The sequence below is a fragment of the Lupinus angustifolius genome, chromosome LG06 (assembly GCF_001865875.1).
Source record: "Lupinus angustifolius cultivar Tanjil chromosome LG06, LupAngTanjil_v1.0, whole genome shotgun sequence".
Classification (NCBI taxonomy): domain Eukaryota; kingdom Viridiplantae; phylum Streptophyta; class Magnoliopsida; order Fabales; family Fabaceae; genus Lupinus; species Lupinus angustifolius.
In genome coordinates, this window is record NC_032014.1 from 19,037,340 (window position 1) to 19,062,399 (window position 25,060).

General features: G+C 36.4%; 1 protein-coding gene across 2 annotated transcripts; it reads right to left on the bottom strand.

Moving 5' to 3' along the window:
* LOC109350111 (histone-lysine N-methyltransferase CLF-like) lies at positions 7,643 to 24,778 on the bottom strand. Of its 2 annotated transcripts, none has more exons than XM_019591249.1 (18): positions 24,487 to 24,778; positions 22,696 to 22,797; positions 21,593 to 21,921; positions 21,074 to 21,229; positions 20,247 to 20,331; positions 19,917 to 20,072; positions 19,769 to 19,816; positions 19,633 to 19,704; positions 19,180 to 19,548; positions 18,848 to 19,032; positions 18,039 to 18,174; positions 17,727 to 17,950; positions 17,358 to 17,489; positions 11,183 to 11,270; positions 8,620 to 8,667; positions 8,413 to 8,541; positions 8,233 to 8,310; positions 7,643 to 8,118 (listed from the first exon to the last, which is right to left on the bottom strand). In XM_019591249.1, exons 1-18 carry the CDS (start codon positions 24,541 to 24,543, stop codon positions 7,918 to 7,920), a joined length of 2,595 nt encoding a protein of 864 aa, XP_019446794.1. In that variant the 5' UTR covers positions 24,544 to 24,778; the 3' UTR covers positions 7,643 to 7,917. The 2 variants fall into 2 exon arrangements, with proteins under 2 accessions (XP_019446794.1, XP_019446795.1); XM_019591250.1 differs by lacking the exon at positions 24,487 to 24,778 and adding an exon at positions 23,432 to 23,588.

Genomic DNA, 25,060 nt, shown 5'->3' on the forward strand with positions numbered 1-25,060 from the left:
AGGAGTGAAACCCTAGCAGAGCAAAAAAGAGGGAAAATGGAAATGTGTTTATGTTTAAAAAATGAGGCAAAAGTAAAGTGTGTGTGTTTGGAGTGGGGAATCCAAATTTAACCCCTCCAACACACATAAACCGAATTGGGCCTAAACAATGGGCCCAAAGCCAAATTACAATAAAAACAACTCCTAAATTAAAAATACAATCTTCACTTCAACACACATCCTCGACTTCCATAATGCCCAAAATGTCATTGGTGCCAAATGTGATCTGAAAATGATAACAGATTTAATCAGGTCAATTAATCCCAAATTAATTCATTTTAGGAATATTAGTCCAATAAAGTCTAAAACACTAAACCATGTGAAACAAAGTCAATTAGGCACCAAGAATCATCAATCATACTAAATTAAGGTTATGAATAGTGTGTAATATATTGCTTATCAGTGAGGATATTCGTGTGATCTTCTAATAGGGGGTAATTGTTCATTGTCAGCATTGGTAGTTGGGGCAGGTTCATGGTGTGATTGAGTATGTATGTGAGTGGCAAGGATAGGTTGAGTGGGCAGAGTGTAGTCATCTATATAGGGAAGAACATGATTGTCAGGATTAGTTGTGTCCATAGGTTCTAGAGACATGGTGTTGTTGATCTGTGGTTGTTTTATAAGGAAAAATGTTATCATGAAACACTATCTGTCTTGAATTAAAAATTTCTCTAGTGGTTAAGTCAAAAAGGATGAATCCTTTTGTTCCACTTTGGAAGCCAAGGAACACACATTTATTGGCTCTAGGATCAAGCTTAGTCCTTTTGTTTGAGAAAGTCGAGGCATAACAAAAGCTGCCAAAAAATCTTAGATTGTTAAGATTAGGGTGCTTACCCAGGAGAAGCTCATAAGGAGACTTTGTGTCCAAAATATAAGTGTGCAGTCTATTCATTAAATAGATAACATGTTTGATAGCAAACCCCTAGAAAGGTTTAGGCATGTTTGCTTGAAATAGGACATATCTTGTGATGTTCAAAACATGTCTATGCTTTCTCTCAACTTTGGAATTATGATCTGGTGTTTCCACACAAGAGGTTTGGTGGATAATTCCAAGCTGGTAATAAAGATTAGGCATAGTAAATTGAGAACCACTACCAGTGCGTATGGTTTTAATCCTTTTACCATATTGAACTAGTGTTATTTGGGTGAAAATATGGACAAGATTTCTTGTCTCACCCTTTGACATCATCAGCAAAATCCAAGTATACCTAGTGCAATCATCAACAATGGTAAGGAAATACTTGTGACCATGTAAAGTAGGGGTACCAAAAGGTTCCCGAATGTCCATGTGGATTGACTCAAAAGATTCAGCAGTATGAGTATCACTAAGAGGAAAAGGCAATTTGGATTTCTTAGCTCAGTGACAAAAGTCAAACTATCCTTTGACCAAATTTTACATATGGAAATTGTTTATAAATATTATTGAGAACAAAATTAGATGGGTGTCCTAACCTAAAATGCCAAAGGTCAAAGGGATGGGTGATATGTTTATAAAAGCTCCCAAGAAGATGTGGGCTGATGTCCAGTAATTTCCCATATCTAGTGAGGATGTAAAGGTTGTTGTATACTACAGCATAACCAATCATCTTCGAGGTAGTCATATCCTGGATTATGCAAGAAATTTGTCAAACACAAGCTTGCATTTGAGGTAAGCAACAAGCTTATGAATTGAAATTAGGTTGTATTTAAAACCAAGTATATACAATGTATTGTGAAGGGTGAGATGGTTAGAGAGCTTAATGGTTCCTGAGTGATTTACAGCGATTGTCATGTTGTTAGGCGATTTAACACAAATAAGTTTGATTTGAGTAAAATATGTAAAGTTTGATATATCATTTTTGACATGACCAGTGGCACCACTATCAAGAATCCAACAATGTTGATTAGAAGGATTAATACCTAATATAGGATGGGTGTTATTGTTAGTGGGGTCATAGAAGACTTGGTTTATGATGTGCTCATGGTCAATGATTTGCTATCTAACATTGCCTTATGTTCTACTACTTTCAATTTGCCTTGGTTCTGATCCACTAGTGTTCCCATTTTCTACTGAGGTTGAGGTTGAGGTGATTGTGTTAATGGACCCCCTTCTAGATTCTTGGATTTGAATTTGAAATTAGGAGGAAATCCATGCTTGAAGTAGAATGTCTCAACAGTGGGGCCTTCCTTTCCATAGAAAACACAAATCTTGTTGTTGTTGCTTGTTGAATGCCCCTTGCCATATGTTCCTGTTCCAGAACCTCTACCAAAATTTTGCGTGGCTTTGTTGGTGTAGTCCATGCTACCTCTACCAGTATTCTTGGTGAATTGTGTTCTCCATGGTTGATTTGTGTTTACTGAGTTTATTGGTCCCTTGTTTCTTGTATATGAAGCTCCTTCTTGTTGCCTTTCTTGTTGTAAAACAAGTGAAAAGACCTTGCTGATTGAAGATAAGGTTCCATGAGAAGTATTTGTGTTTTCACAGTGCATTCATTATTGAGTGCCTTAAGAAAGCATATCACATATTCTGATTCTCTATACTCTTTCATGATCTTTAGTAGGGGATAATTGGACCTGTTTGAGCAGGAGCTACTTGGAATTGACCGTAGGGAATCAATTTCTTCCCACAAGGTCTTCGAATTAGTAAAAAATATAGATATGCTTATGCCACCTTGTCTCATAGAGTAAATTTCTTGCACTAAATCTGAGGTTCTAAAGTGGTCGCCTTTGGCGAACCTATCCCTTAGGTCTTCCCAAAGTTCTTGTGCACTTTCTATGTTAACAATGCTCTGGTCAATTTGTTGTGTGAGTGATCTTTGATCCAAAAGATCACCATATTGTTGCACCTCTCCCAAGAGCTAAAGATAGGGTCAAATTCTTATGGTATTCCTATTGCACCATTAACAAATATAAATTTGTTCTTAAATGACAGAGCCATCCTCATGGCTCTATTCCGTGAGGGGTAATTCCCTCCACCCAACAGAGGTGACACTAAAACAATGTCCAGACTTTCACCTGGATGAAGGTAGTAAGGATTGGCTAGATTCAATGAAGAATCAACAGATGGTGTATGATCTTGTGTTGCTTCTGAATCTGTATCCATTGTAGTGTTGGTCTGTTTGTTTGTTGTTGTTGAAGAGAAGGAATGTCAATATGCAAGAATGAAATCCTAGCAGAGCACTCAATTTGAGTGTTCTGATACCATAAAGAATTTCATGGAGAAGGGATGTAAAATGAATGATGTGTTTTTCATTAATTAATTACAAAGAATATGAAAGTATTTATAAAATTAGCAAGTTTGCTTGAGGAAGAAGTAACAACCTAAGTAATTCATAACAAACGATGCTAACTAATAGTAATAATCACATGTACAAAATGTGCTAGATAGGTGCTCTGCTTAATAAAACAACCCTTCCAAAAATGCCATTTTCCCAGAAAATCTGGGTGCAGTGGTTCAAGTGCATCATCGTCTGATTTCTGGTGTTAGGTCTAATGCGCCATTGTCGAGTTAAAGCTAAGATTGTTGGTGCGCCACTAATGTAGGAATGATGCACCACTGATGTAGAAATGATGCGCCAAGACCTAGCCTTCTAATGCACCAAGGTCTAGTTTCTAATGTGCTAAGACCTGGCCTTCTAATGCACCAATGCCCATTCTTTGATGCGCCAAGACCTAACATTCTGAAGCGCCAATGCCTAATCCCTAATGTGCCAAGACCTAGCCTTCTGATGCGCCAAGGTCTAGTTCCTCGGTCAATCAGGTATGGTTATTTGCATCACGATCCTCAGTCATGGCTTGGTCCTTTGGTCATTTTGGAATGGTCAACTGCACCACGATCCACAGTCATGGCCTGGTCCCTTGATCATTTTGGCACGATCAGATGCATCATGATCCTCGGTCATGGCCTGGTTCATCGGTCTTCTTGGCACGGTCAGTTGCTTGTATCTGACTTGATCATGGCCTATCATGCGATGCATGTGGGCTTAAACATGGTGCAACATGCAATGGTTAATTGGACAAATATGGAGGTTTAAGTTCATTACTACCCAAAATCCAATTCACAAATAGATCTTTAGTTGCTAAATCACACTTAAAATTAGATGACTTGTGTTCTAATCAAAGAATTTGGTTGGGTTCCTTTACTCATAAGGGGTGTCCTAAATAAGATAACTTAAAGAAGATATCTCAATAGGAGTGATAATCTCACACTTATTATACGACTTAAAGCATATATGGGGATTAAGGATGAATTCACCAAACACTAAAGTGGTTGGAACTCTAGATTGTGTGTAAAAGTATAAGAATAGAATTTGAAAGAATGCATAGAAATAGTTGATACTTTATAATATTGATATATTATATATTGACTGATTTTTCAGTGGTATAGAGATATATTTTTCAAATGATGTCTCAAATTCTATCTCATGTCCATAAAAATATGGTATGTCAATTAATTTTTTTAAATATTTATTATTATTATTGTTTTTGTTTCATTATCATTTGTCTGGGACAATAAGAAAGACAAAATTGGGACAACATATCTTTGTTCTTTCATAGCTGTCAGGCTTGATATTATCAAATTGGTTAGGATCTTGAGAATGTCTTTTCACACATTCAATCTTTTCATAACACACAAGTATCCAATCTTTTCACACATTGACATGACCCTCCTAATGCATTGTTGAGCGAACGTAAACATCCATCACATGAGTAGATTGTAAATACAGGCATGTCTCATTTGAATTTTGATGAAGACAAAGGTTGAAGACAAGTTTAAATACAAGCTTGAAGACATGGACAAATCAACAAACAACAAAATCAAGGCTCAAGTTCAAGCATTCAAGAAGATCTAGACAGCTAAGTGTTTTCTATTATCTTAGGTCTTAAGATATTTGATTGGGTATAGTCTAGGACGAATCTTAATGAAAGTCTCGCAACCTAAAATTGATCATAACTAAAATAATACTTACGCACATACATACATGATTTACATGTACATGCATAAATATATGATCACATGATTTTGATGCATCAAACAAAGTTTAAATCATACATAATTCAAAATCATACATCATATTTTTACAAATTATGTAGGAGGTTCATATCATATCAAAGTAGTTTTTTTAGAAAACCCTTAATCGATTAAGGTTTAGTTTACCAATTAAGCTATGCAAATGAAAACTCGTTAATCGATTAAGTTTAGGGTTAATCGATTAATGAAAGTTACAATTTCTGAAATCTTTATTTTTAAAAGAATTGTTAATTGATTAAATAATCGATTAACTATACCAAAAAATAGAACTATATTTTAAACCAACATTTCCCTTTTTCATCTCAATAAATCATAACACGGAAATCAGATTGTTTTTCACACTTTCATATCAAAAGATAGATTTTCTAAAGTGTTTCTGAAAAAGATAGAAAAGAGAATACTTCATAAATCTTTAGAGAAGTATTTCAAGATTTATCTTGTCAAATATTTTACAAAGAAACCTTGTACCTCATATCTTTATACTCTAGTTATGTGAGACCTTTAGGGCTTGTTTGAGAGTTGGATTTTGGAGGGGAATGAAGGGAAATGGAAGGCTTGAAAGTCATCTCACAAGTGTATTTCATGGCTCCCAAGCCTTCCCTTTCCCTCCAAAATTCAACTCCCAAACAAACCCTTAGAGAAGTTTTAGATTCTAGAAGGGTGCGTATTAAACACATTTTAGGTGTAATTACTCATTTGTACACTTTATAGACTTTGGTATTAACATTTCTCTTTGGTGTGTGGTATCACCAAGAATAAGAGAAAATGTTTGGGAAACCCTGGTTAGAAGTGACGATGAGCCATTAGAACTAGGTTCACTATACAAAAGTCTTGGTAGGAGAAGTTAGAAGTGGTTGGGTCGTCCATTAGATGTGGTGAGGAGTCATTAGAAGTGGGTGAAGGTAAGCCATTAGAAGCTTGAGTCCAAAATTGTCTTGGTGGAAGTGTGTTTGTAAAATATTTATTTCCATAGTGAAGAAAATCTCCCAAGACTAGAAGGGGAAGTCTGAATGTAAATTTGCATATGGACAAACAAACGAACCAGGATAAAACTATCGTTTTATTCTCCTTATCCCTTAACTTTTTAGGTTTTCATATTGTTTGATTTACAAAACTTGATATTCATATCTTTTTATGTTAATTGCATATTTTGTTTTGTGTCATTAATTGTATATTATCATTTATAAGAGTGCATACAAGTTGAGTCAAATTTTTGCATCTTGGTATTTTAAAGAAATCTAGTTTTCAAGAAACAAGAACTGGTTAATCAATTAAGTTCTTAGGTTAACCAATTATATGCAGAAGCAATTATTCGATTAAGATATCAATTAATCAATCAAACATTGAAGAAAAGTATAGAATATCTTTTTCAATTGAGTAACAATAATTGTGTACTGAACCATCTACCCATCCCCTCTATGTGAAATATAGAACCCTTGTATACCAATAAAAGAATGACCTTCAAGTATATTTCAACTATCAATTGTTCTATTGCTAGAGCAGCCACACAAAGAAGAACATGCAACTACCTAGGGATGTCAATGGGTTTGGATGGGTTTGAGTAGTGCATTACTCAGACTCATTGTGTAACTTTATTTTTGGACTTAGACTCGCCCTAGACCCATGCTGATACCGGTTGGATCTGCTATTTACGGGTCTTTGGGTACCCAGTGGATACGTGGGTACCCACAAATTTAAAAAACATTAAAATAATGGTGAGTAATTTATATAATTGTGTGTTTATTTATATTTTATTTAGCTAATCAACAATAGAAAATATAAAACAAATTTAAAGTTTTAAACACATTTTAAATTAACCATTTCAACATTATGATGTAAAATTGATATAGTAAGAATTATTCAATCAACAACATATTAGATTATACATATAAATTAACAATATAACATAACATCACTACTTAGCACTATAACATCAATGTTTAACAACATAACAATCACATTTATGAATTAACAATATAACATTATGGATTAACAATATATAGGAAAAATAGCGGGTCAGAGTACTCGTGGGTCAGGGTACCTTATTGTCCGGACCCAACCCATAACGGATCTTACAATCTCGGGACTCAACTACTCAGAGTCCAAAAAATAGATCCAGACTTGACTTGTTGCGAGGATCCATAGGTCCGAGTATTCATTCCCATCCCTACAATTACCGATTTATTTGACGCTGGTTTGAAGTACTATGATATAACTCTGGTGAAGCCTACTTCCCTGTTCAAATCAGATCCTTTTTAGTTTTTAGTTGCCATACAAAATCCTTTGTTTCTTTAGTTAATAAATCCACTTGCATGTAGTTTTCACATCACAAGATCATGCAAAAAGAATGATGCACACAAAAATCAGAGATAGCTTTTCACAAACTAAGCGAACCTGTACATTTTAATATCAGATTAAAAGCACATTAAAAACATGGAATCATGAAAAATGTTTGCACCAAACGACTTGACACAACTTTCAAATAAGAAGCTGCGCTGCCAATAAATCCTTAGAATTAGAACTCAATAAATCCTTCCACAATTGTCAATTAAGATTTAAATTGAATATGTGACAAACAAAGCACTCTCAAGATCATCGAGTGACAAGAAAACTGTATTAATTGAAATCAAACATATGATATGAGATTATCAATAGGCAATGTCCATTCCACTTTAGGGAAAAAAATCAGATTCGTAGCAGATTGCAGTTCATTCAAGTTTGAAGTTAATTGTTTGAAACTTAGGTCTATGGCAACAACATTAATCAGATGGTTGCCAAAAAAACTTCAAATAATCAGATGAGATAAGCTTCCTTCGTCCACAAATAGCAAAAGAAATGATTCTTCAATTTCGAATAAAACCTCTCCATTAAGCACTTTTCTTCGCACGACCTGCACGACCACTTGAAGAAGCACCATTCTCTTTTTTTGATCCAGATGCCTCAAGCTTTCGAACCCAGTCAGGAGTGCACTCTGGCGCAAATCGATAATTATAAAATATTTCCTCCCCGGCGGCAATCCGATCCGTAGCAAAAATGCCTACCCTATGATCTCCAGCAACCATAACAACCTGCCAGAGTTTAAGCAGATATCATTAGTGAGGTTCAGACCAATAATATGCCATGCATTATGAATTTATAAGCACAATGATCTAAGCATATGATAAAGAGTCACAACTGAATACCTTTGCATGGCAATTTGGATGAGGAGAATGATTAGCAAACTTCAATTTGTTACCCTTCCGATGAGCATCGACAACAAACTGCATTTAACAATCTCATCAATCATCATTCATCCTTGCATTTTATATATACAACAAAAAGATCTTATGCCCCAGAATAAATCAAAAGTACTGTGAGCTTACCTGATCATTCAAATTAAAGAGAAATGTTGAATTTTCACGGTCGTATATCTTTCCTCTCTTATCGGCTTCCCGGTGTGAAATTAACTCCCCAGTATACTCTCCAAGGAATTCATTCTTCTCAACTTTATCCTAGAGGGTGAACAAACTACATCAATCAAAGGAAAAACCAAACACAGACCAATATAGCATAATCAATTTTGTATTTACCTTTAAGAAGGCTCCCCAGCCATGTACATCAGACTTTGCAAGAAGAATCTGGAAGCATATCAAATGGTCACTGTTATTATTAGAAAAATAACAACAGAATGAAACATCTCAAGGCTACAACAAAAGAGGTTGGACAAAATGGTAATAAAGATTGCAAGGGATAGACTGAAGTCCATGCAAACACAAATCTATGTACAGATTATCCAACATCGGATGGAGACAGGATGTGGTTACCCAATAGGAATGGTGATGAAATCTTATCCCTCATAGGCAGAAATAATGGACCTACTCTACATCTGACACTCAAGATATGGCCAATAATTGGTATGAGATGACTCTTAATGTAGGTGTCAAATTCAAGGTGGGAAAGTTCGATAGAACTGAAAATTTCATTATTGTGACAAAGGAGGAGTGAGAATGTGTTGGTTCAACAATATCTATTGAAGAGACTGCACGTGAATAAACCATAAGACATGAATCAACTGGATTGAGATGATATGAAGGAGAAAGCTGTGAGAATCATACGAATCAATCAGGAAGACAAGGTTCATCTTACTACAAAAGGGTATTCACAATAGTACGTGATTGTCTACAATGGGATTTTCTCCCTATTCGTTTGACACACTTCTATCAAGGCACTTCTAGCCCTAGTAGCAAGTCGAGACATGTATTTAGAATAGATGGACATGAATATTGCTTTCCTCCATGGGGAACTAAAGGAGAAATTTTACAAGAAACATCTAGATGGGTTCAGTAAAGTTGGACAAAGTCACTTGGTTTTTAGATTGAAGAAGTCTCTATAAGCGTTTTGATTCTTATATGCTTAAAATTGATTATTGGAAAAGAAGTTTGACATGAAAGATTTATGGTATGCTAAAAAGATCCTTGGAGTGGAAATTCACAAGGACATGGGAGGTAGGAAATTATGGCTCTACCAATAAATTTATATTGAGAGGATCCTAGACAAGTTTGATATGAACAATGCTAGGTATGAGTACTCCATTGAAAAATCACTTCAAGCTTTTTCTGAGTAGGTGTCCAAAGACAAATGAAAAAAAAAAATACATGTCAAAGGTTCCTTATGCTAGCGCAGCTGGTTCCTTGATGTATCATGTATGCGATGGTTTGCACTAGATCATAATTGGCATAAGCGGTAGGCCAAGTTTGAAAGTACATATTGAAACCAAGGAAGCAACATTAAAAAGAAGTCAAGTGGATTTTCAAATATTTGAAAAGGAATACATGTCTTTCAAATCATGGTTAGTCAAATATGGTATTGCTATGTCTACAACTGAAGTTGAGTATATGACAACTAGAGAGGCTTCCAAGGAAGCTCAATGACTTAAGGAGACGGTAAAGGAGCTAGGCATTAAGTAGGGTGGAGTTCCATTGCACTGTGACAGTTAGAGTGTTATCTACTTGGCAAATAGTCATGCGCGTCATGCTAGGACTAAACATATTTATGTTAGGTTCCACAAGATTAGAGTTGGTAGTTTTTCGGCATATATTACTTAAGAAGATTTATACTTAAGATATTCGCAAAGGTGAAGATTGTTGTGCATGACTCATGAGCATGGAAGAGGAAAATGGCCTAGCTTTGTAGGGAGGCAGACCATGTTCTTGAAGCTCTTTGAGACACACAGTTACAGAGTGGTCCACAGCCTGTGCATAGTGGCAACCACGAATGTAGACCTAAGGCATGGTGGGAACCACACGTGTCCAGCGACAAGGCGCTGATGGAAACAACAACCCAAACTTAGTTGTGTCTGAGCCGAGATTCTGCATATTACCGCAATCTAATCGATGAACGTTTAGGTTATATAATGAGTTGGGCTAGTAGGCATTAAATATGTGTTCTATAACTTAATGTATCAATCCTATTGTCTACTAGCATATTGGTAATGCTCGACATTTTCGGGGGATGTAGGTAGACTTGATCGAACCTCGTTAAAAAATCCGTGTTTTTTTGTCTCCCTTCTCTATCCTCTCTTTCTTTAGATTACTAGATACTGACAATATCAAAACAAAAATTTTCATAAAGTATATCCAATCACTCCCACTAGTATTTTTTGATGTCTTTGACCACAACCAATAGTTTCTTGCACAATCAAAAGTTGCAAAACTATAGATTGACAAATGCCTTTTAGTTTTACGCCTGATAGTGTTCAAATGCAACAGATAGTGGCACACATAATGGCAATTATCATGTTGCCCATTGTCAAGAACCAACTATACCTAAAGCTTAAGCTGTTGAGTGAAGGCACAAATAATTTTATATGTCTAACCATCACAATCACATGCTATTAATTACTATGACCAGGATGTCACATACTTCTTCAAAAGTTAAAACAATACAGTTTAACCAAAGTAGCATGGCTACAGAGAGATGTAGCAATATGCAAAGGCAAACCTTATTGTTCTAAACAGAAAAATAAATAGGGTTCACTATGCACATAAATTTTATAAACAAAAAATTATATTGAACAGAACACAAATAGGTTTCCATCTCCATGGAAGCTTTTGACTGAAGGAATAATACAAAAAGTAGTCAATAGAAAATTACCCTTCGTTGTTGTCTGAGAAGAAACTGCATATTTCGACACTCATTATCACCTCTTTGGCCAGGAATCCCAAGAGTACCATCACCACAACTGCAAGAATAATTTGACTCAAAAAGCAGAAAGTAACTGATAGAAACAGCAAAATAACAATAGGACAACATCAGAAAAATAGTCTATTTAGGCAGTGAATTAGAGTAAAGTATGATGTAGTATGTTTTATTGAATGAAAGAAGAACACAAAGCAGTAAAGAAAATCCCAACGTCTAGACTCCTATATCAGAGGATATTTCCTCCTATCTCCCCTATACAATATTCATTTTTTGATACCCCTCTTACTTGCCTTACTCCTCAAATACCCTCTCTAACATAATCACATGGGCACACTTTCCACGTCACTAACAAACTTCTTTCTCTCTCCCTTTGACCCCATTTTATTTCTTCTAGAATAAACCTTCCATACAATAGGCTTTCCCTTACTAATACAATATTCATTTTTTGATATCCCCTCTTACTTGCCTTACTCCTCAAATACCCTCTCTAACATAATCACATGGGCACACTTTCCACGTCACTAACAAACTTCTTTCTCTCTCCCCTTGACCCCATTTTGTTTCTTCTAGAATAAACTTTCCATACAATAGGTTTTCCCTTACTAATGCCAACTTCAATATCACCAATAGGTCCCTTAGTCAGATTAAGGTTTCTATCATTGCCCTTCCCTGCAACTGCAGCCTTGTCCTCAAGGCTGAAATTAGGGAATTGACTCTTCAACAGGTCTTCATTCACCCATGTTGTGTCCTCCGCGGCCCGTCCCTTCCACTTAATCAACCACTGCTTCACCACTAATTTGCCTTCCCGAAAGTCTCTTGCAGCCAAGGATTCTTCTGGTTCTTCCATGTCCTCCACATCAACCTCTAAACCAGCAGGCAATGCTGACTCCACATGATAGTCTCCAATAGCCTTCTTTAATTGAGAAATATGGAACATGGAGTGAATTTTTGTAGATTCGGGCAGCTTGATCTTGTACAACACTGCCCCTATTTTTTCTAGTATCGGATAAGGCCCAAAGTACATCGGAGCTAATTTTTGATTGATCCTTCTTGCTATTGTTTGTTGCCTATGAGGTTGCAATTTCAGGAACACCCACTCTCCCACTTCAAAAGACACATCTCTTCTCTTTCGATAAGCATATTTCTTCATTTGTTGTTGTGCTCGGAGCAAATGATGTTTCAATTGTCGCAAGGCCTCATCCCTATCTATTAATTCCGCCGCCACTGCCTCTACCCTTGTCCCCCCTTGGGAAAAATGAATTAGAGGAGGAGGTTTCCGACCATACACCATCTCAAAAGGCGTTGCTCCAATGGACACATGGTAAGAAGAATTATACCACAATTCATCCCAAGACACCCAATATGACCAATTCTAGGGCTGTTCAGATGCGAAACAACGAAAATAGGACTCAAGACATCGATTCACCACCTCTGTTTGTCTATCTGTTTCGGGGTGATAAGAAGAACTAATCTTCAATACTGTCCCTTGTAATCTAAACAACTCTTTCCAGAATAAGCTTATGAACAAAGGGTCTCGATCACTTACAATGGATTGAGGCACCCCATGTAAACGAACTATCTCCTTGGTGAACACTTCTGCTACTTTCCTGGAAGTATAGGGGTGCCTCAAGGGAATGAAATGTCCATACTTTGACAATCTGTCCACGATGACAAAAAAAACTTCAAATCCTTTCGACTTAGGGAGACCCGTGATGAAATCAAGTGAAATATCTTCCCAAATTTGATCCAGAATAGGGAGTGGTTTCAATAAACCTGCTGGTGACACTGCATAATATTTTTGTCGTTGAAACATATCACAACTTCTCACAAAATTCTGAACCGTTTTTTTCATTCCTACCCAATACAAATTTCCCGCCATCCTCAGATGAGTTCGGAAGAATCTGGAATGACCCCCTGCTAGAGAAGAGTGAAATTCTTGCAGCAACAAAGGTATCCAAATTGACTTTGAAGCTAGAACCAACCTGTTTTTGTAGAACAATACCCCTTGCTGCAAACTGAAACTAGGATGTGTAGTCGGGTTAGGTGATACCTCCTCGATGACCTTATTCAACTTGTTATCCTTCCTCACTTCACCTTGTATCTTTGGCAACTGTAACCATATTGGAAAAGAGGTGATATTTTTCAACTCACCTTCATCAAACATTCTTGATAGGGAATCTGCCGCCTTATTGCCCGAACCAGGTTTATACAAAACCTGAAAATGATAGCCTAGAAGTTTGGCCATCCAATTTTGCTAATCCGCTGTGGTTATTCGTTGTCGTAGCAAGTGCTTCAAACTCTTTTGATCAGAATAAACAACAAATTCCCTTCCCAACAGATACGATCTTCAGTGTTGCACCGCCAATACCAGTGCCATCAACTCTTTTTCATAAGCTGATTTAGCCAAATTATTTTTTGACAACGCCTTGCTAAAAAAGCAATTGGTCTCTTCTTTTGCATCGACACAACCCCTACTCCTCTTCCCAATGCATCACACTCGATCTCAAACGGTTGAGTAAAATTCGGAAGAACCAAAATTTGTGAAGTAGTCATCACCCTTTTTAATTCTTCAAATGCTTGCAACGCCTCCTCTCCTCACTTGAATCATTCCTTCTTTGTGAGTTTAGTCAAAGGTTTTTCTATCTTCCCATAACCCTTGACAAATTTTCTATAGTATTCTGTCAATCCCAAAAATCCTCTAACTCCCTTCACATTTCGAGGAATTGGGCAGCCCACTACACTCCTTATCATGGTGGGATCAACTGCTACTCCATCTTCTGAAATGACATGGCCTAGATATTCAACTTGCTTGCTGCCAAAAGCGCATTTCTTCTCATTAGCCACAAATTCCTTGTCTTGTAAAACTGCAAGGACTTGGCTCAAATGCTTTACATGCTCCTTCCATTCCTTACTATAGATCAATATGTCGTCAAAAAATACTACGAAAAACCTTCTTAAAAATGGTTTGAACACTTGATTCATTGTTGCTTGGAATGTGCCGGTGCGTTAGTTAATCCAAATGGCATTACTAAAAATTCATAGTGACCCTCGTGCGTTCGGAAAGCAGTTTTGTGCACATCCTGCTCCTTCACCCTTATCTGATGGTAACCGGATTTCAAGTCAATCTTAGAAAAAATACTTAGCACTGTGTAATTCATCCAACAACTCGTCCACTACAGGTATCGGGCACTTATCCGGAATGGTAACCTTGTTGAGTTCTCTATAATCGACACACATCCTCCACGTACCATATTTTTAACTAAAATAACCGGGCTCGAAAAAGGGCTAGAGCTATGTCTAATGATACCTTGTTGTAGCACTATATGAACTTGCCTTTCTATTTCATCTTTCTGGTGAAACGGGTACCTACGCGGTTTCACGCTGACTGGGGACGCTTCCTTTTGTAACTCAATCGAATGGGCAGTGTCTCTTTTTGGGGTTAAACCCTCCGATTCTCCGAAAACCGCTGGGAACTGACTCAACACTTGGTCTAACTCTTCCTCTTCTTTAGCATTCAGTTCATTTTGTATGACAGCATCGAATTCCAGCTCTCCATCTCCCAACAAGCTATGGAATGAAGAATTTGAAGGATATGATAGGGATTTAATTCCCTGTAATTCTACTACTTCCCCCTTCCAAGGAAAACTCAACACCATATTCTTCCAATCGAATGTTACCTTGCCAAATGCCCTCATCCATGATGCCCCCAAGATTAAATTGAGATCTCCAAGCTCCAATACAAATGCATTAATCTAAGTTGTAAAATTGCCCAACAACAGTTCTAATTTCTTACACTTGCCCATGGCAGTAACCCTATGACCATCTCCCAACTTCATAATGTTGCCTCTTTCTCCACTGCTAACCCCAATGATGTTGCCACTCTTGGAACAATGAAACAATGGCTTGCACCACTATCCACCAACACCTGGATGTTGACCCATTCAATTTTTCCTTCCAATTTCATGGTTGTGGGTTGGTTCACTTCTTTCACCCTTTCATGCGATTCAAAAATTCTCAGAGCATTGCATTCAATGGACAATTCCTCTTCATCTTCTTGAATCTCTACAGCAATAATTTCTCCCTATTCGTTGATCCTTTCATCATCACCCAAGACTACCAAACGAAATTGCTTCTCTACACATTGATGTAAGGAGTGAAACCTCTCTCCACAACGAAAGCATAATCCCTTTGCCTTACGATCCATCAACTTGGAATACGGCAAATGACGAACCCCCCTATTGCGATAACCTCCAGCTTCACTCTCTCGGAGTTTGCCCAGATTCCTTATCGTCGGGTTGCTGGATGCAGATGGGACCGTTCTAACAGAATTTGCAGGCCCAGACACACTACCTTTATTTGGGCTCGAGTTAAAGTTTGATGTATATCCACTTCTTTGAGCAGGGTTATAAACTGACCCGAACCTTCCTTTTCCACCCAATCCATTATTTACATCCCTTATTCCCCTTCCATCATGCAACATCCTACCGTCTCAGGAATTATAGAACCCACGTGATTTCGTTTCTACGTCATGAACCATTTTCGTGGCTTGAATACGAGTTCATGGGTTGAAGGTACGGACCTTCAAACAAATTTCTGGTTTAAGACCCCCAGAAAATATCCCAAATATTGACCCTCTGGAAGACGAGTCACTTGGGAAGAGATGTACTCGAATTCGGTGATGTATTCTTCCACATCCCCTACTTGCTGCAAATCTTTCAAATCTTCAAACGGATTACCACTTTGTCTTCCCCCATATCTCTCAATCAATGTTGTTTTTAATTTAAACCTAGTCAGATCATCCTCTGTCTCCCTCCACAGGTTGAACCAATATATGGTTGCACCTTCCATACTTACCTTCGCCAATCGTACCTTCACTTCCTCCGACGATCCTTGTACCTCAAAATATGTTTCTCCTCTAGTGACCCAGCCCATTGGATCGTCACCGTCAAACGGTGGAAGTTCCACCTTCTTCACCACCATCTTGAATTTAGAACTTGCCTATTCTGATATGAACGATGTGACTTCAGGAGTGGGACGATTTCGCAGCTTTGCGAATTCCCCATCACCATTCTCTGAAATTCTTCCATTCAGAGACGTAAGGATTCTTCCTACATTGCGAACTTCCCTTCCAACACGTCAACTCTATCAGACATCTTCGGTGGCATGGACAACTCAACGTGACGCTAGCTCTTCCTCGAATCTGGCAGGTCGGACCAATGATAGAAACAACAAAATAACAATAGGACAACAGCAGAAAAATAGTCTATTTAGGTAGTGAATTAGAGTAAAGTATGGTGTAGTATGTGTTATTGAATGAAAGATGAACACAAGGTAGTAAAGAAAATCCCAGAGTCTAGACTCCTATATCAGAGGATATTTCCTCCTATCTCCCCAATACAATATTCATTCTTTGATATCCCCTCTTACTTGCCTTACTCCTCAAATACCCCCTCTAACAGAATCACATGGGCACACTTTCCATTTCACTAACTAACTTCTTTCTCTCTCCCTTTGGCCCCATTTTGTTTCTTTTAGAATAAACCTTCTACACAATAGGTTTTCCCTTACTAATGCTAACTTCAATATTACCAATAGGTCCCTTAGTCAGATTAAGGTTTCTATCAGTAACAAATATAGCAAATAGCGAGAGACTAGTCAATACCAAAAGAACAATATATCATTTAATGTAGTAAAGCCCAACCCATAAGGTTATCTAGATCCCATCAATATTATTAGGCGACAGTAAGAAAATAGAAATAGATATCTGGTTGAACACATTGGCTGACCATAATTAAATACTTAAACTAGGAAGTAAAATGCTAAAATAGATAACACAAGAAGGCATGCCTGAGAAAGTTTTAGCACTCTTTTATATTATATATTTTGTCAATCTTCCAGATCCAACTTTGCAATATTAATCCCTCATCATCTGAACTTTTTTCCCTTGATTGTTTCTTAAATTTAATTTGCTTCCGTACAAGTGAACAATCATTACATGTATAAAGAATAATAATATGCATCAAATATGACAATTAATTATAGGAATCTGAAAGCAAAACATATGAGGCTTATAAATCAAAGTTAAATGCTATAAATATAAACATAAAACCAACGAGTAAAATCTCACCCGACCCAACAATTCCTACAAACATCAGGATCACATTCCCGTTGTGCAGCAAAGCATGGGCATTGTCGACTTTGGCATTGACTCTTAGCACAACGACATCCACGAAATCGAATCTTGCAACTATCAGGACATCTTCAAATGAAAATATTGCCACACAAATGAATGGATATTAGAGGCACACAATAGATAATTGGTAGAGGTGTGATACATAAAGTGTCACAGTCTGGGTTCCAACCCGGATAGTGCACTCTCTCCTCTTAAAAATCAGCAAAAAAACTACACAACCACCAAGACTATCAGCAAAACACTACAATTCCACTTTCCTATCCTTTAAATTTTAGTTCCATATGAATAGGTCAAAAGGCTTACCCACAGTACTTCTCACAATAGGTTCCATTTTCACGACAAGGACACTGCTTTACACAAGCTGATTGGCAACCACATGGATTATACTGCTTGTAGAGTTGATCTTTTCTCTCTGTAATCCTTTTCCTATTTGTACGATAAGCAGTAGATTTCCAGGTATATCTTAAGCGACCAACTCTTCCTCTTCTACGTAAAAATTTTGATCTCCGTCTCACTTTTTTATTGCCCTTGCATTCATTTTGACATAACTTGTTAGGATAAGCACTTTCTAAAAGCTATATAGAACGCACTAAATATAGTTGCATTGAAACCTACCTTGAAATAGACTTCCAAAGGAGAACTTGGAGCATCACCATTAGGAACTGACATCTTCCCCTCTTTGTAATCAATGTATTGGTAAACCTCCCAACATGTCTTTAGACCATTTAACATATTCCTGGCTATTAAGCAGCTGCCATAAAATAAAAAAGCTGTCAACCTTTTATTTATTAGAATATGGAAGTTTCATGTCTAAAAGAGATTGGTTTTGAGAATAAGATTATAAAAACACCACCTTAATAACCAATCCAATATCTACGATTTAGAACCAAGCAACTATAAACAAGGTTGAACTAAATACTTCCAAATTGTTTATGCGATAGATTTATAGTTAACATGTGAACAATAGGAGTAAAGAAGGGCACCTTGTGGGACCATTAAGTATTAGTGGGAACTGGAAATTAGTGGAGTGATAAAATAAAGAGACCTGGAATTACAACTAGTTGACAGTAATCACAATTAGCAGACTGTGATTAACTATAATGGGACGGGGTGAAGGAAGGAAATAGGTAAACGAATAGGTAGCACTGGAAATAAATAGGGAAGTGAGGGGGCTGATAAATAGAGGATTCTGGATCTTGGAGGTTTAGTTTTTGTTTTCTATCATTGTATTGGAGCTTGGCTCCTTCGCTTGTCAACTATAAATATGATTTCCTATCAAAACCCAAGCTTATCTTCATAATCAGATAACTACATGCATCATAGGTAATACTCATATATGTTTATATCTCATATAAGCATTAACAACAACCTTCATGTAACATAGTGACAAAAATACAACCATCTTAGCCAAAACAAATGCCTACCTGTTTCTACCAAAAATCTGCATTCCTTTATCTAGAAGCCCTTTTTCAAGAGGTTTCCAAGATTCATCATCAGTGAATTTCAGTTGACAATCCTTCTCATGTACAAACTCTTTCCCCATGTCCTCACTGCTAATGATGGGAGAGTTCTTATCTATCTTGTTTGATGAACGATCAAGACCTTCACCCTACACACAATATTGAGATTATCATCAAATACACACTTCCCATCACATCTTCCCAATGTCAAGAAACATGACATTTATGGGCTAAACATGACATTAAAAAATAATTGAGGCTTAACAGAAATTATTTGAAAAAAGCAGACCACTGACAGTGGAATTGGAATTAGATGTCATTGCTTTATTTTGCCGCTTCTGCATGGAAACAAGAACGCAGTCCACCACACGCTTACTGTTTGTCTTACCAATTCCACCTTTCTTCATAGATCTAATTTTAGGCAATATGGAGTGGGAAGATGAAGCGATGTCCTGTATAGGACCATTTCCTGAGCCACTACTCTCATATATGCTCTTTGCATTAGATGAAGCACTTTCACTTTTGCTGCATTTTTTCTGCCTTTTAGCAAATACACCACTAAACTTCTTAGATAACATTTGCTCCCCCACATCACCAGAGTGACTCTCTATGACATTAGCTTGGGAAGAAGAGGTCGCTCTGGCAAATATTTCTGAGTTAAGTACCTAAAATAATTAAATTTAAAGCAACTTTAGTAAATTCTTCATGAAGCTCCAGAGATGGATTACTAAATATAACCTATAGCATACCAATCGAAAACAGTTTGGCCCACATGGTGCATTTGTGCTATCAGGAGGACTCCACGGAGTTTGCTTATCAGCCTGTGTATTGTTGTTAGCGATATGCGACAAACAACATGATAAGTAACATATAAATTCAACTTACAGGGAATACAAGATCCTGATTACATCCATGTAATCTGCAAACAAAATCCTGCATTGTGAAATTAAGAGAACAAATAAGGTAATCTAATCAGTAGTGAAATGTAGAAAATATTGCATGATATTTGGTTCACAGCATAAGAAAAACTTACATGACATCGTCGGCAAAATAGGTTGTCAAAAGATCCAAGAACTTCTCCCAAATCTTTTTCCAAAAATAAATTTCCACTTTGGAAATTCCCTTCGATATCTCTTGTCTTAGAACCACCAGCTGCATTGTCTTTATTACTAAGAGTTTCATACCTTTCCTGTACAACATGTTTGATTGTGTTTATCATTTCTGTAAAGCCAACACAAATAAATGGGAAACAGCTGGACGAAAGTTTAAGGTCGAGGCAATGTTCCTCCAAATAATTGAGAAAGTGTTAAGATGAAAGCTGAAAGTAAATTTAGAATTGGTGAAAAGTGTGAATAAAACATGCCTTGACTCCAGTCGCATCTCTAGAAAAACATTGACCCAGTGACTCCAGAACAATATCAGACAAACCAAGTTCTTTGATAGTCATGCTGTAAAACCAATGTAGAGATCATGACATCCAAAATATCTCTCGTGCAGCAAAAGAATAACACAATGCAATATCGTGCAATTTAGTAGGCAAAAAAATTGACATGAAATACATTTGAAATCAAACAAATTGAAGGCTTTGTTGGGTATTCCAAGTGTGAATGAAGAAATCCCACATTGGGCAAGAATGGATGAGTTAAAGAGCATATAAGTGGATGGACTCATAGATGCCTTAAGGTTTTGGGTCAAGATGTGGTGTCAAGCCCACTTGTATGCTTCTTTCACTTAGCCCATGGAGGAATGTTGTAACGTATGGATAAAGATCTCCCAACAAGTGGTATCAGAGCCCCGATGGTTCGACGGCTCAATGGAGTATTGAAGCAACAAGTGGTCGGTAGATTCATGTGGGATCCTTGTGTTGGAAGTCTTTCTGATAAGAGGTCAAGGCGGCATGTTCCGTTGATGAAAGAATAAGCGAACGACGGTGCAAGTGGGTAGAGAGCTGAAGATCTCCCAATAGGCTTTTAGTTAGTGCTTAATAATTTATGCAAGAACTAAAGAAATCATATTAAGGATGAATTCAATATTTTCCACCTCTAAAACTTAATATCATTAACATAATATATCATAGTCCAAAAAAACATATTAAAATTTACTTCTATTCGTGAACAATGAAGATCCAAAAGGGCAAAAGAAAAAACAAAAATGAAAGCTCACACAAATACTTTGCTAAGCAATACCAACCATAGTATAAAATCTTCTGATTTAATGAAATCTCTTTTTTCCTCTTCTTCATTTGGCATATCCTCCTCACTATCACTGCAAATAAGTGTTTCTCCACAATTGCGATCATAATATATTTGCCTTCGACCTTCCACAGACTCTGTCATTAGTTCATTTCTGCATCAAATTTGACACAAGTGAGTAACAAGTATCTTCTGAAGATAAAACATCTGCACATCAAAATATAAAACAAAAACCAAAAAAAAAATTATTGAATTGAGTAAAGAGGAAGAGGTTAGAGTACCTCTGACAGAAAAAAAAAGTGAAATCAATTAATAGAATAATGATTATAGAAATGTTTTCTCTGCCTTTAAAATCTTTTATTTATATGTGTAATGGATCAACCTGAGACCTTGACAAGGTTGAAAAACAAATGAACGAGTTACAATTTAGTGTAGTACAGAATAACCATTCAAAGTAAAGCAAAAAAGAACGGAAGCCTTGCACATGGAAATAAAAATGTAGAGTAGGTCAACAAACCTGTCTAGAAAAAGCCATGTAGTGTAAGTAGGTATTCTCTCAATTTGAGGTAACATAATAGTCACAATAGAATTCGGGTCAGGAGCATCATAACTTACAAGAACTGCTTTACAACCACGACTATCTTCCTGATAACCACTGCTCTCCTTACCTCCATTACTTCTTTGAAAGCCATTGTGCGCATCAATTGCATCCTTTTGCCTCTTTGTCAGTAAGTCCAGACTTCTATGTGTATTACTAAAGCTACTTGTGCTTCTTATTTCCTTTGATTTTTTAAAAAGATTGTCTGTGAGACCAACTAACTTTTGTCGATTTTCTTCCACTCTTTTCTGATAGTCAAATGCAAGCACATGTAACATGTTACAGAATATAAGAAGCAAACAAATAGTCCAATCATAATCAATGACAAATTACAATCATAGGTAAGACATCGCACCTGTATGGACATCAACCGATTTGTAGCAACATGTTTTTTTAAAGAATCAATAACTAATAATACATCTTTAAGTGTGGGAATTGTGGTCTGCGCTATCTTTGTCTGCAAATCAATAATACAATCATATTAAAACTAAATTATGTGTTTATGTTCCATTATATGTGATCTCTAATGACTTTGATTATCCGATCTTATACCAAATTAAAACTATGGCTCACTCATGCTCATTGTTTAGAACGGTCCCAATGACGCAAGCGATGGGATATGACAAAAGCAACAATTTGCACAAACTTCACAATGAAAAGAATGGGCACAATTTGCCGCAATACACAAAAAGTTGCTACAAATTAATTTTCATTTTCAAATACCAATCATTCAATCTCAACTGATCAGAGAAATGCACAAATTGCTACAATTACAAAGGTACCATAAGTTCAACAACAAAAGCAACAAAGGTACCATAAGTTCAACAACAAAAGCAACAAAGGTACCATAAGTTCAACAACAAAAGCAACAAAGGTACCATAAGTTCAACAACAAAAGCAACAAAGGTACCATAAGTTCAACAACAAAAGCAACAAAGTCTTATTCGCAATAAGTGAAATTGGCTACATGGATTAAACGAAACCATAAGGTTCAAAGTACAATCATAGGTAAGACATCGCACCTGTATGGACATCAACCGATTTGTAGCAACATGTTTTTTTAAAGAATCAATAACTAATAATACATCTTTAAGTGTGGGAATTGTGGTCTGCGCTATCTTTGTCTGCAAATCAATAATACAATCATATTAAAACTAAATTATGTGTTTATGTTCCATTATATGTGATCTCTAATGACTTTGATTATCCGATCTTATACCAAATTAAAACTATGGCTCACTCATGCTCATTGTTTAGAACGGTCCCAATGACGCAAGCGATGGGATATGACAAAAGCAACAATTTGCACAAACTTCACAATGAAAAGAATGGGCACAATTTGCCGCAATACACAAAAAGTTGCTACAAATTAATTTTCATTTTCAAATACCAATCATTCAATCTCAACTGATCAGAGAAATGCACAAATTGCTACAATTACAAAGGTACCATAAGTTCAACAACAAAAGCAACAAAGGTACCATAAGTTCAACAACAAAAGCAACAAAGGTACCATAAGTTCAACAACAAAAGCAACAAAGGTACCATAAGTTCAACAACAAAAGCAACAAAGGTACCATAAGTTCAACAACAAAAGCAACAAAGGTACCATAAGTTCAACAACAAAAGCAACAAAGGTACCATAAGTTCAACAACAAAAGCAACAAAGTCTTATTCGCAATAAGTGAAATTGGCTACATGGATTAAACGAAACCATAAGGTTCAAAGTACCATAAGTTTAATAGAAAGAATACATACTGAGCCGTCCTCAAGAGGAGACTCTGATCCATCTATAGAGGTTGGCGATGCCATTGAGGGCAGCAATGCCCACGAAGCTTCTACGGATCAGTTCAGCTACGAGGAACTGGATTATGAACAATGGTCGTGAAACCCTAGTCACGTCTTAAATAGTCGAATTGTGAAAAAAGTGGCGGGACACAATCAATTTTCTATGTTCTTTTTTTCTTACTTAAATCATTTTTTATTAATGTATGGCAACATAACTGCAATGATGGGAACACGATTTTAAATACTACTTTCAATTGGCACAAACTTGTGCACCTATTAATAATATGTATATATTAATTATGGGAGTTAATAGTTAAAAGCAACAACTAGCATAAATTTCACAACAAAAAGAACAAGCACAATTCACCACAATACAGAAAGAATTTCTACAAATTATCACATTCAAATGATCGGTTACTCAATTTCAACTGATCAGAGAAATGCAAAAAACGATACAACTACAAAATACAAATGAGTTGTACCATAAGTTCAATATAATAAATAGGATAGTGATGGTAGCCAGCACACAGAGAACCAAGGATGCTCTGATCCATCAGCCAAGGCTATAAACGCCATCGAGCCCAGCGATGCTCACAAACCTTCTACGAGCTCAATTCAACTATGAGGAGCCAAAATGGATCATGAAGAATGATATTAAAACCATAGTCATATCTAAAATGAATAAAGATTTGTTATACCAGATCTAGTCACATACGCGATAATAAAAAGATGACATGTCAATTAGAAATTTTAAACTTTCATTACTATTATTGTTTCTGTTTTATTCTCATTGGCACGAGGCAAGTATAAGACAACAAATCTCTATTCATCTAAAATAGTCTAAATATAAAACAGAAGTGGGGGCACATGCATTTTTTCGAGTTCCTTATGATTTTGAATTATACATACACTCTTTGGAACTAAAAATATAGTCCTTAATGATGAAGCTTCCTTTTGATTCTCTCCAAAAATAATAATAAGACATGATTATCTAAGATAGATTGCAAGTAAATGTTACATGTTACCCGCAGCAATATGCAGTTATATATCAAATATTGTTGTTGTTGAGTCATTATTATCATAGCAAACCGTGAAGTCTTATTTTCTTAACCGGAACCAATGCGGAGGTTCTGGCGGTGGTTGTATGGCGGAGTAAGGTGGCGAACTGGGTGTTGGGGGTAGGAGCAACAACCTTCTTTGGTGGTGAAGGTTGTTTCTGTTTGTGATGCGATTTGACCAAAATGGGCATGAGCAGAAATATTTTACTAGGAAGCTTTAATGATGCTCGTGCAAGAAAAATGAATAATGGGGAAATAAAGAAGGGATTAGGGGAGGAAGATTATGTAAGTTTTTGGTTTTAATAAAAAGAAAAAAATAGTGTCTATATAGATAACTAAAAAAATATATATACACTCCTTTTTCGTATTACCAAGTACCAAGAGTCTCCACCTTATACACAATGAATTAATCTATTTTGAGATGTGTAGTTATTTCTCTCAATAAATATAATTTTTAAGAATTGAATATTTGACATTTTAATCTTAAAGGTTTAGTACGACCTTCTACTATTTGATTAATGTCTTACCGGTAAATGTTTGA